The following is a 13,781-nucleotide window of genomic DNA, read 5'->3' on the forward strand; positions in this document are numbered from 1 at the left end:
TGAATTACTAAGAAATGACCATGCTTTCTCTAAACTGAGATGGCAACTATTTTTTTTTTTTTTTTTCCCTGCTATTAAGGAAGTGTAATCATCAGATGCCAGTAAGGATGAATCATCTTGTATTCTCCCAAGTGCAGAGCTGTGATTGTTATTCCAATGGAAACTGCAGCACTGGGAGGTGCTGAGGGATAGAGAATGTAAACAGGAGTATCTTGGATGGTTTCCTTCTCTGATAGCCTGCTCTCCTTTGCAACGGGAGCAATTCAGGGCTGCACGGTTGTCTGATGCATAGTCATCGAAGTGCAGGCATAAGGAGATGGGTGTGTGTGTTCCTACACTGAATGTGCTGGCATTTTCCAGGATGGGTTTTGGTGGCAGAACTTCCTGGTGAAATTTGAAGGAATGGCCCTAAATACAAAGCTGGAGACTCCACATTCTTCCCAGTGCCTATGGACAGGAGCGCCTCAGAGTCTTCTCTAACAAATACCAGCACACCACAAACTTCAGCAACTGGAAAGATTCGAGGTCTCTCTTAACTGGCATGAGACTCTGTTTAGTAGTTTTGGGATATTGGCTGAAAAGACGTTAACTCATTCCTGATTAAAAAAAAAAAAAAAAAACAAACCCAAAAAAACCCAAAACCAAACCAAAAACCAGACTTTAGAGCTTAGAATATCCAGATACCAAATTCTTTTAAAGTATGACTGTCTTAAATGGCACAGTTACTGGTTACACGTTGAGTCATCTTATGTACATTACACAGTAGCTGGATATATAGTGTGATACTGGTTTCAGTAAGTAGTTTTCAATGCAGTGATAAAACTGAGAGCACTTCAGAGTGGAAGATGTAGAAAAAAAAGCATGAATAAATAAAAATGAAAGGCTGTACTTTGCTAGTATGCCACTTTAATTATTAAGCTGTCTCTGTATTAATTATTTTTTCTTGGTAGCACTGTGGAATAGGTTATGTTCTGTATGCTGGATATATTTGCACCTATTCTGTGTGCCATTGTATACGAATAGGAGACCTCATTTTGGTGTATTTAGTTTTTTACAGTTTTAATTAAAACTGCATTATTGAAATTAAGGGGTAGTAAATAACAAGGAAGATGATGTACTTCCAGTTTTACAGACTAGTAAGAGGCATTGTAACTTTGTAGTTACAAAGTAACACTTTTTCAGGCTTTACAAGTAATTTGTCAGGTTGTTGAGGCCTACAGTTTTTAGGGTGACTTAAGTACAGAACTACATGATTTTTTTTATCTGTTAAGCCAGTCCCCTTGCTCCCTTTTACTCCCCAAAACTATTTAAGTGCTGAGTGTTGCTCAGCTTAAAACCATCTCCTTTGAAAGGGAAAACTGGAAATGATGTTTCTTTTATTGTTACTGCAAAAGATGACAATTTTGATATTTCTTTAATGCAATGTGCAAAGTTAAAATAATGGGACGTGTCTAGATTGAATTAATGAGGTGTATCTTCTCAGTAGACTTTAAGTATCTTCAGAAAGTAATTAAAAACAAAAGAACATGCTTCTCTCTCTAGCTCAGGTTCACATTTAAAGCAGGATTTTCTGTGGTAACAAAATGGATCTTGAGTTATTTCACTGATTTCTAGTAAGAGCTGAATTTAAAACAAAAGTCCCTAATTCAACGAAAGATGAGTTGTAAAAATCTAATAATTCAAAACAATTCAGAAATGACACTTGTGGAATCTCATTTTACAGAAGAAATCAGAAAAAGTGTAACTATAATTATTCAAAGTATTGTAATTGCTCTGTTAAGTTGTTCTGAAACTTTTAAGATTTGTGTCTCTATATGCTCTTGGCTCTGAACATGTTTTATGCACTAATTTAAAAAAAAATGAATTTTCATCCTTGTTCTCCCAGGAGCTGGCAAGCTGTGGCTGGAATAAAAAAGAGAAATACAGTTCTGCACCAAATGCTGTTGCTTTCACCAGAAGATTCAATCATGTGAGTTGTTTTTCTTTTTTTTTTTTTTTTTCAGTGTTATTACATGTACATGTTTAAAAAGTCTGAGGAATTAAGTGTTCTGGCACATCACTTTTAATACTGATCATAGCTGATTACTTGAAAACTTGAAGCATCTGTTATAAGGAGTTCCTTATCTTCAGGATATACAGAAAGACCATAACAGTACTGAAGAAATAGCTGTGTTTTTGTTTTAAATAGCAGTTATTGATGAAACAGGAAAATATTAAGTATTTTTTTCCCATAAATGCTGGCTGTCCTTTACATAAAGACAGAGTCATAATTACAGGTTAAAGGCTTACCATACAGGATTTCTGGAGTAGTAATTGGATGTAATTTCTTTCTGTGTTAGTTGAGTGTCTTTTGCTCCACATAGATGTTTTTGTCCCTAGAAATAGAAGCCTTTTGTCAGTATGCTTACCTTTTTAAGGTGATTCTAGACAAACTTTAAAAATTCCAAACAGTTTTACTGTACAAAACTTTATGGCTTTCTTACTTAAAAATTTCAGAATTTTAGCTTTCTCCACAATTAAAGCTGTAGGACTCCAGCTATGTAGTTAGCCAAGTCTCAAAACTGTAATGCTTTTTTTATGTAATGCTGTATTTTGTATTTCAGATGAAGTAATTCTGTTACCCTCATCTCTCTCCTCTTGTAAATGTTTAATAATGTCTCAAACTTACAAGCTGTATTCCAGACCTATCTTCTGTACCCAGTCTCAGATCTGCAGACATCTTTGTTAATCATCTAAAACCTCTAACCTTTTCAGTGTGGTGGTTGTTTTTTTTTTTTTTCCTGTCAATTGTTGTGTACTTTCTAACTTTTCATTATTGCTCACATTCAGGATATGGCCAAATCCTATTACTTCCCATCAACAATACTTACAATATTTCTTAGCCTTCTAATGACTAAAATGCTTGTCTGGGCATGGGTTTTGGACACTTGCCAGATTCTCCTCTTGTCTGGAGATGTTACATCGCAAACTTCTTGTGACCATAGCATCCACTGAAATCTGGGGGGTTTGGGTTGGGCCTTTTTTTGGTTTGAGTTTTTATTTGGTTGCATTTAGTTAAAATTTTCCTGATCTAGCTTTTGAAGTTGCTCCTTTATTGAACTATATATCCACCCTGGTGCTACTCTTACACTAATACATTTTACACTAATATCACTGATGTGCCAGTGATTCCAAATTTGCTGTCTTAGAATTATTACAACTTATTGGAATAATTATTCCAATTATTCCTTCCAGCTGTTTCAGTTGGAAGGGACCTACAGTGATCATCTAGTCCAACTGCCTGACCAATTCGGGGCTGACCAAGTGTTAAAGTATGTTGTTAAGGGCATTGTCCAAATGCCACTTAAACACTGACAGGCTTGGGGCATCTACCACCTCTCCAGGAAACCTCTTCCTGTCTTGTTTATTCATGTAAGTTATCTCTTCAAAGAAACACTTTCTTTTGCTGAATATTCTGAAATGTTTTTGTAGTAAGGGCCATGTTAGACATTGTACCTCATCAAAGACCTCACTCCTCATTTGTACATTAGATATAATGTACTAATATGTAATTACATGTTACATACTAAAGAACTGCAGGAATTGGCTAAACAGAAAGTCAACTTCAGACATATTAAAGAACTGGTAAAATATGCTTAGTAGCAAGAAGGAAGGAGGGGAAACATCATGGGAATAAGCTATCAACTGCCTGCAAACTCACCTTTTGTCATTACAGAACCACTGTTTAAAAGTATCTAACCTGCAAAATACGTTAAGGACAGAGGGAAGGAAGGTTTGCCTTGTACAGCTGGCCAGAACCAGGAGGAGATACCTGTACTTTAAAAGTAGCTGTTAAAGATCTTAAATGTTGCTAAAATGTTAACTTTATTGTTAAATAGTGTTTAGAAAACTTCTAAATACAGTATTTTTAGAGTAACATATAGGAATTTTATCATGGCAGCAAAATCTCATTAGTTTATTATTGTAATCCTATCTTAAGTCTTCCTTAGTCATTCTAGTGACTTTCTGGTCTTGTGACCATTTTAGATTTTAATTTTTTTTAAAGGATGTTTCTATATTTTACTCTGTGGAACATTTATCAAATCTGTTAGCTGGATTATTAATTGATGGGTGATATTCTTGGTTTTGTTCAGATTTAGTTTTTATAAAAATCCATACAAAACTGGCTATATGCATACAACAAGGGCAAAGGAGAATAAGATGCTAGAAATACCTGCCTTTTAGTAATAAACTTCATAATAATTGGCAGTCCTGTTTCCCTGAAAAGTATTGCTAGCTGCTACAAGGGAGCCTTATGTATTTTCATTACCCCAGAGTGCGTGCTAGGGTTGTTGATAGTCACTGGCTATTTCATCTGTCTTAATTTCCTTTTTCTACTATGCTTTGTTTGTTTCAAGGACTGTTACTTTTGATTGAAAGACAGGTCAATCTGAAAGAAATTATAAAACTAGGTGATTCTCAAAGGTCTGTAGCAGAGTTTGAGTTTATTCAGTGTGTTTGAACGGACTAAAAGAACTATGTCACTGTTTAAAATTTTTTCAGTATGTTAAAGGAGAACCTTGAATAAAATGCAACACTCTGACTGGCTTCCAGCAGTTGTGTATAGAATTTCTTGTACTGTTTCTCTCCCTCCTCTCTTCCCTTTGGCTTTGCATCTGAAGGCCTCACTAGAAAGTCAGAAAGAGACTAAGACTTATGAACTCTCCCTTTCTGTAGCTTATTTTTGGAGAACACCAGAAGAGCAGTAAACATACAAACAGAATATATTAGCTTTAAGTTTGATGCCATGACAGGTGGTCTGTCATTCTCATTGGATGTCATTGTATAGACATTCCATATAGTGGTATATACACAAATACAGCTGCAAATTTTCTTGTCATAAGGTTTAAGTTTGTAATTAAGCCTCACTCCATTTGTGTCCTTTCTCTACAGCCACAAAAGTTGGATGTGTCCCTCCGTCAGCTGACAGGTTCCTTCACTGAGAATATCTTTGCTAATGATTTCTTAAGAGCCTTTCTAATATCTTGAAAGTTTTGTTTTATGTTATCTTCAAGCTCCAGCAAAGACCTGTCCATCTGAGAAGATCTGTCCCTGACTTTCATTTCTCTGCTGAGTTTCAGACATTGCGTTGGCTGCTACAGAAGATTCCCTTTCTTACATGACTGTTATTGCTGGTTTTAATGTCTAAAAGAAATACATTGCCAGTAATCTGAATTGTTCTTGGGACACCCCTGAAACAAGAACAGTGGCAAAATCTAGAGTGTGTCTTTGCTGTATCAGTGAGTTTTGTGGAGTCACCAGTGTAATTAAGACAGGCCAGTTTGAGGCTCTGTTCCATTGATTATCTCGGAAGAAATGAACAAAGGTCTTTTTAAAACAGGCAGCCAGTAAGTACTTGAAGCTATTGCAATTCACCATTAAATCACCTGGAATAGGACAAGTAGCTTCTCTTTCTGTTTTTCACTTTGTCAGCACAATCACTTTTGGATGTTGCAGTGTTTAGGCTGTCTCTTGGACTGTATCTAAAGCCAAAAGATTTGAAGGCATTTCCAGGTCTTCTTTCCTATTTCTTTTTTCTTGCTTGTTTCTGTTCTCTTTAAGGTGTCATTTGCAAAACATTGATATAGCAATCCTAATAGCTTGTAGGAGAAACTCTGCCTTGAAGAGTCAAAGGAAACAAGTCTAGCTATTTAACATCTGCTCAGATGCTGTGTTAGTTTGCCTCTAAACAATTTTTTGGGGAAACTGCTGCATACAGCTTTGGTGGCTGAGGAACATACCATTTGCAAGAAGCCCGTCCAAGAAGTTTGCATCAGCCTTTATTCTGGCACCAAGGAAAGTCATCAGTCTTACCTTCAAAGTGTGGTGGGACTGGAGAGGGGAGGGAAAAGGGGGAGGTATCATTTCAGTCGCAGGTTCCTGTTATTCATGTTAGTGCCTCAACTTTTGACTTACTGAGACAGTACTTTTGATAACTTTTCATGTGGTGTGGGCCTATGGTTCCAAATGTGTCATTGTGGAGGACTCATTCATTCCAATAGTAATGTTGTGTTTAGATCCACTATCCTTTCGGGAGCAGTGAAACGCAAGAATTCCAAGGGGACAGGCAGTGGCAGCTGGGAATAAGAAGGCATGGCGGAGTAAGCAATTTTCATCTCCCTTGCCTGGTTTGCCTTCTTGGTGTTCTGTTCTCCAGGTGTTTGCTCAGCAGAGTGTAGTTCCTGTTGGGCACCTACCCCACGTACCTGGGGGTTTCTAATGCTTAGACCTAAAGTAAGTAGTCAGGAAAATCATTGCGACTCTTGGCTTTATCAAGCATGAACACATTTCATCAAACTTTTGTTAACCTTTGAAATTTCACTGGGTTTAAATTATGCATTATGCATCTGTCTCTTTCCTTTTTCCCCCAACTTGCCAAAAGAAAACCATGAACAGCTCTCACTTTGTAAGTAAAGAGAATATTAAATCACTAACAGCTGCTTCACAGCAAATTGATCTGCTGATAGCATTTTGGAAACAGTAAAGATTATGTGCAGTTGATTGCAGTCCACTGAGAATGAAGTAGTGTATTTCCAGCATTAGTTATGTGATAATTATATGTGGTGCCTGTAAAAACAGATTGAGTTCAGGGAAGAGAAATCAATTGAATGATTTCATGCCAGGTTTCTTTTATTCTTGAAGAACACGTTGCTACGTGGTACTCCATAGATCTAAACATCTACTATTAAGTATTGTTTTTAAATATGTAATTTCTTTACATATTTTTTTTAAAACTCTGATCTCTGCCTTTTTCAGTTTTCTTCTGAAAGTTAGTTGTATACTTGTATACTGTTGTAACTGGTAAATCTGTCAGTGCAAAATTGTCATTTGCCTACTTAATAAATCATTGCTCTCTACTTTTTGAAAATAAGGGTTTTTTTTTATATGAATTTCAAACAAACAAGAGGTGTGTGTTTTTTGAAGATTGCTGTTAGGCATTGATATGAAAACATTTTATAAATTATGCAAAGGTAACAGTTGCTCTCCTGATTATAAGGTTATCGGTATTAAAAACCTCTTTCTTGAGGTTTTTATTTAAATGGGAATGGGATTGTGCTGCCACAGAGCATAAAATATTAGAGAAACTTGTCCACTAGATTCAATACATTGGGAAAATTTTAAAGCAAAAGATTGCACTTGAAAAGCAAATTTTGTTTTCCTAACTCCGTGAAACCGTTTGGTTTTGTTGGTTTTGTTTTGTGGTTTTCTTTTTCTTTTCACCAAATGCAAACATTATGTAGGAGAGGAGTTTTGTCTTGAATATTGTAGTGTTGCTCAGTTGCAGTAAAGTGAAATTTTAGAAGGGTTGTCAGAAATGAAAAAAATGGGGTGGAGAGGAGGTTAGTGTACTTCCTTTGGAAACAAAAGAAAAAGACAGGGATGCTACCTTAGCTGTAATGATGCAAGGTCAGTACTGTCCGGTTTATATCACATGCTTTTTGTGTAGCATATCAGAATGTTTTTAACAGATATTCGGAAAAATGCTCTAGAAACTCCACTAAAGAGAGAGTCTTGAATTCGCCTATCTACTAATTAGCACAGAAAATACAATTAGTTTTGGAACCAATGACTATGAACTTAAAAGCATCAGTATAACAAAATTAGTATTTCAGATAAGGCAAACATGGGATAATTTAAAAAGCTTAAGCTGTGATTCTAGAAAAGATATGTCCAAAAGTTAAGCATATTTTTCTAGGTTGACCTTAATAGGGAAGAATATAAATACACAAATATATGTCAAGGGGTAAATGCTGTCTTGAACTGGTATCAAAGGCATTGATGCCCAAAGGCTGTGGGTCATCTAACTGATATTGGTGGGACAGTGTGAGAAATAATAACATTTAACTGCAGTGAGGGAGGACTTGAAGCAAAATAACCACAAAATATGTATGGAACAAATATGTATGATTTATGTGAAGAACGAACCTGGATAAAATAAGAACAAGTGGCCTATTGAAACAAAAGGGTTTATTTAAATATTTATTTTTCAATATTTGGAATACATTAGATTATGGTGCTGTCTAAAGATACCAGTGAATAGACTAGACCAGCCCAGTGAAAAATGAATGTTTTGCCAGTAAAAACACATCAAAGAGGAGTGGAGGTGGTTGGAGTGGAAATGGTTAATGGTTAATTCTTAATCTCCTGCTTACCCTGTCACTGAAGGGACTGGATGGCTCTAAGCTTAGTAAACAGTTTTCTGTTTTGTTTTGGTTTGTTTTTGCTGTAAGATCTTGGAGGCGTTGAGACACAGTCTGGCTGGGACTGGGATGGAAACCAGGCTTCCATGAGAAAACAAGAGTACTTTTATGACACAGTGCTTATGTCACTGTGAATACTCATGAACTTTCATAGAAGTCAGGGCTAACATAGTAAATTGTTTGGTGTTTTCATCTTTATGGAAATGACTGAGCATTGGTCTGCGTTTTGAGCAAGTATTTCATAGTCTGGCCTACTGCAAGCGGTCTCCTATTTCATCAATGCACAGTTAACTTGAGACGAAAGAGCTTTGGTGTTTTAAGACACAGCAATACATGTGTTGTCCCTACCTGATTCTTCATGATACAAAAATCTGTGTTAAAATTTAAAATATCCTTGATCTTCAAAGGGAAGGCATCTCCCTAAACTTGTTCCTCAGTTGAGGGAAAAGTTGGTTTTCTCGAGCTGTGTAACTACAATAGAACATCAAACTGAGGTTCAACTTTTTTTGACTGTATTTTGAAGTGCTGTCAAATACTTTAGTATTTGTGTATTCAGTACTTACGTATTTTATAGTAATGCTGTTTACACAGAACCATTTTTTATATTTGTCAGGGCAACACAGTTTATCTGGAGATACTTTGCTTTAAAAAAAGAAAGAAAAAAAAAAAAAGGAAAGAGAAAACTGAGCTCTGTGGTTAATTCTTTCCTGGCTAATAGAACCTTAGACAAACAGACCAAAGGAAAGCAGTTGTTATGCAAGATGTTTGTGGGTTTTTTGTGGTTTTCTTGTAATTCTTCCATTTTCCGTTTCCAGAGAGCTGTTGTGTTTTGACATTCCAGTTCTCATCAGATCACTGTAACTTCACTGAAAATGTAATAATTTTGGAGGTGCACATCTTCTCGTGCTATTTTGTATGAAGAGCTGTCATACTGCACAAAGTGAAACAGGATAAACAGGATATTTCATATTTTTAATTGAAATTTTGGGCAGGAATTCGAACACATACGCAATGTTAGTTTACATGAGGTAATTTAGTGTCACTCTTAAAAATTGAAGCACCATGACAGGTTGAAAGATGTTTACGTATGAGAGCATACATTTCTTCAAACACTGTTTTCAGTAGTTTTGTAAATAGCAGTCATGCTGTATCTTGCTAATCATTCATTTTACCCTAACTTGTAGTGAATACGTGAATAAAAGCTACAGTATTTTTTACCATTTGCTAGTTCTTTGCTACTGTTTTATTAGTTATGAAGGTGTTTATTTTCTGTCACTCTTCTCTGTGCTAAAGCATATGAGGGCAGAGGGCGTGGGGGGAGCAGAGAAGAGAAAAGATTAGAATGTAGACATGTTAACAAAACATTTTCAAAGTATAGCTTTTATGAGGCATTCATGTAACTACAAAATGCAGCAACCATCCTTCATACCATACTGAATATAACAACAATTTTTATACAATAGTGAAGTTAGTGCTGTAAAACTTAACAAATTAATATGGTAGTGTGCTGTGTATTAGCAGGTAGTTGGCATAGTCAGCAATGAGAGTACAAAGTATAAACTCTAGGTTATAGCAGAGGCTTCCCACCTTATGTTCCAATTTTGTTCAGGTGATATCATTCTGATTATTATTTTTACTCTGAGGTGTTGAGAATTTGGAAACGTCAGTTTTTATATTCCTTCATTTTGCAGAATCTCTTGATAAAATTTCATCATGATTTTATTTTCTTGGGAGAACTTTGTTTGAAGTTTGAGAGTTTTGCCATTTGCGTTGTGTCTGTGAGATCTCATCCTCAAACTTAGCCTGAAAATGAGTCCTGTTTGCATAGATTATACATAACTGATTCTGCTGGGGTTTTTTGAGATGTGCTGGCAGCAGAAGGGTTTTCCTCATTAGAAAAACAGATCTTTGTATGCAACTAACTCATGTGACAGATTTTACAAAGACAAGTTCTAGCCACCCACACACTTACTGAGGAAAAGCAGGCACCAGAACACACGCTCTCCAACAAAATACTGGAGTGTATGGCTACCAGTTCTGAAATGGGGAAGGTGAAGAGAGTAACAAAACAAAAGATTCAATTCTAAATATAAGTTGGGTTTATTAATTTGATTTAAGCAACTGCTTCACCATGTAATGGTAGAAGGTATCTTGGGTAAGAATGAGCAGCATAACAGAGCAAAACACTTTGAAGAAAGTTTTTTATTAGTATCTGGGTTATATTGGTTGGGATTTAATAGTATAAGCATTTGCATCTTCTAGTATGTATTCAACTTTATAGATGGAAGTTGAATGCTGTGAGACTTTTAATATATTACTCATTAAATAAAAATATTAATAGTGTAATGTTGAAGCTCTGTATTTTAAAAAGGCAAATTTTCTTCTTTTTAGGTAAGCTTCTGGGTTGTTAGAGAGATTCTACATGCACAAACTTTAAAAATAAGAGCTGAGGTTTTGAGCCACTATATTAAAACGGCGAAGGTAAGAATTTGGATTGGGGGGTGGAGTGGGATTCACCATGATGAAAGTTCTTATACTTAAGTTGGTCAGCTCAAAAATACACATGGGTAAATATTTATGTGATACCCGATTTAGCTGTGGTTGTATCTGTTGACATGAATACCTGTTTGGCTTCTGCATGTAACAAAGTTGTCAGAAATAGTGACAGACCAAAATCCTGAAATGGAAGCCTTTGTTAACCAAAAAAATAGCTTAACTAAGGAAATGCAAAGATGCCTTATTTCAAATGTTGTTTATTAGATAATATGATTTACTGGATGTGTTTTCTAATGTTGGTTAAACCAAAGCGCTGTGTATAGAATCAGTTCAAACGGCATCAGTCAGAACAGAATAGTTTGTTTGCTTTTACTGTTGGAAGGAAAGGATCTGTTATCTCTTATTCCAATTGTGGCATGAATAGTATCGACTTAATAAATATTGTTTGAAAATATACCTGACATCAGAAAACATTTTGGAGCTCTCATCCTGCGATATCTTCCTGAAAGCCTTTCAGACTGACATTCATTATGAAAAGGGTTAGCAAATACTGACTTATGTGTAGAAGAACCAGAGTTCTGGCCCTTCAAACAGAATTAAACTTCTTCATTGTAGTGTGAAGAGAGGGATGTTTTTCAAGTTTTTGTTGTCGGGCGGTGGCTGACTGTTACTACAGCTAACTTCTGTGATCACCTCAGGTTATCTGCAAAAAAAGATGTAAAATTTTTGTGAATTACCTTGGTATTCATTTTGCAGATACGTTCTTTGTCTTGATATGCACATGATTAATGAAGCAATATTTTACTTCTATGGGATTTGACTCTAAATTTAGATAGATGATGGAAAGTGGCTTGGCAAGCTCCTCTGCCAGCTCCCTCCGTACTCTTGGGTGGATCCCATCTGGCCCCATAGCCTTGTGAGCATCCATGTGGTGTAGCAGGTCATTAACTGCTTCCTCCTGGACTATGAGGACTCCATTCTGGTCCCTGTTCCTGTCTTCCAGCTCAGGTGGCTGAAAAGCCTAGGGATAACTGGTCTGGCTATTAAAGACAGAGGCAAACAAGGCATTAAGTACCTCAGCCTTTTCCTCATCCTTGGTGACAATGTTCCCCCCCATATCCAGCAAAGGATGGAGATTCTCCTCGGCTCTCTTTTTATTGTTGATGTACTTGTAAAAACTTTTTTTATTATCTCTTACAACAGTGGCCAGATTGAGTTCTAGCTGGGCTTTTGCTTTTCTAATTTTCTCCCTGCATGACCTAACAAGATCCCTGTACTTTTCCTGAGTTGCCTGCCCCTTCTTCCAAAGGTGGTAGACTCTCCTTTTTTCCCCTGAGTCCCAGCAAAAGCTCCCTGTTGAGCCAGGCCAGTCGTCTTCCCCACCAGTTGGTCTTACAGTACATGGGGACAGCCCACTCCTGCGCCCTTAAGACTTCCTTCTTGAAGAAGGCGCAGCCTTCCTGGACCCCTTTGCCCTTCAGGACTGCCCCCCAAGGGACTTTCAGAACCAGCGTCCTGAACAGGCCAAAGTCTGCCCTCTGACCACAACATCTCCCACGAGTCCTTCTCTGTTTGTAAACAGCAGGTCAAGTGAGGCACCTCCCCTGGTAGGCTCACTTACCAGCTGCATCGGGAAGTTATCCTCCACACAACTCTAGGAACTTCCTAGACTGTTTCCTCTCTGCTGGGTTGTATTTCCAGCAGATATCCAGCAAGTTGAAAGTCCCCCATGAGAACAAGGGCTAGCGATTGCAAGACTTCTGCCAGCCGCTTGTAGAACGATTCATCTATCTCTACATCCTGGTTGGGTGGTCTATAGCAGACTCCCAACAGGACATCTGCCTTGTTGGCTTTCCCCCTCATCCTTACCCATAAGCGCTTGACCTTATCACCACCACTGTCAAGCTCTATACAGTCAAAACACTCCCCAACATATAGAGCCACCCCACCGCCTCTCCTTCCATGCCTATCCCTTCTGAAGAGCTTATAGCCATCCAGTGCAGCACGCCAGTCACGAGTCGTCCCACCATGTTTCTGTGATGGCGGCTATGTCATAGCTATCCTGCTGCACAAGGGCTTCCAGCTCCTCCTGTTGGTTGCCCATGCTATGTGCATTGGTGTAGATGCACTTGAGCCGGGCTATCGATTTCGCCCCCAACGTTGCCATGCTGCCCCTGGGCTCCTCTCTAGCAAGCCTGGTTATGTCACCTTCCCGCTTTGAACCTAGTTTAAAGCCCTCTCAATGAGTCCTGCCAACTCATGGGCGAGGATCCTTTTCTCCTTTGGAGACAGCTGATCTCCATCAGCTGCCAGCAGGCCTGGTGCCATGTAAACCTCCCCATGATTGAAAAAAGCCAAAATTCCACTGATGGCACCAGCCTCTGAGCCACTTGTTCATCAGGTGAGTTTTCCTGTTCCTTTCAGCGTTCTTCCCTGCCATTGACAGGATAGAGGAAAACACTACCTGTGCTCCTGATCCTGCAACCAATCACCCCAGTGCACTGAGGTGAAGCAAGCTAATTTTGTAAGATTCCAAAGCCTTTGCTCAATAATCATGCTGTGGTCATAAACTGTGAAGGATATCTCTTAAATATCCTTTGAAATCTGGTGAGTTAATCTATCTTCATCTCATGTATTTCTAAAAATCAGTTCTCGTGGTTTTTTGTTTGAAATACAAACATACAAAAATTTGCCTCATGATCCATGTCACTCCATAGAAGGAGGGAGGTTCACCTGTGTGGTCACAGTGCAGAACCGATCTTGGAAGTCAAGCGGGGTCAGGTTTGGTTAGTACTTGGATGGAACTTGCCAGTACTGGGTGTTGTAGGCTCTGCTTTAGGCACAGTGCCCTGAACATTCCTGATCTCACCAGTGGACTGCAGACAACAGTGTCTGCTGAAATGCTGCTGGTTTTGAGACAGTTATGTGCTCCAACAATGCGTTGAGCTTTGCTTACCTATGAGTGGTAAAAATGACAATTACAAAAAGCAAGAAACTATATATAGGGCAGTTTATATATCTTTTAATTTACTTACTATATCTATT

General features: G+C 37.7%; 1 protein-coding gene across 2 annotated transcripts in view; it reads left to right on the plus strand.

Moving 5' to 3' along the window:
* RALGPS2 (Ral GEF with PH domain and SH3 binding motif 2) overlaps positions 1-13,781 on the plus strand; it is a 104,682-nt gene that overhangs the window by 20,612 nt on the left and 70,289 nt on the right. For both annotated transcript variants that reach the window (XM_075710573.1, XM_075710572.1), the window contains exons 4-5: positions 1,886-1,969; positions 10,632-10,721. In XM_075710573.1, coding sequence (XP_075566688.1) covers positions 1,886-1,969; positions 10,632-10,721 — 174 coding nt within the window. The remainder of the gene's footprint in view (positions 1-1,885; positions 1,970-10,631; positions 10,722-13,781) is intronic.

The sequence above is a fragment of the Pelecanus crispus genome, chromosome 5, assembly GCF_030463565.1.
Source record: "Pelecanus crispus isolate bPelCri1 chromosome 5, bPelCri1.pri, whole genome shotgun sequence".
Lineage (NCBI taxonomy): Eukaryota > Metazoa > Chordata > Aves > Pelecaniformes > Pelecanidae > Pelecanus > Pelecanus crispus.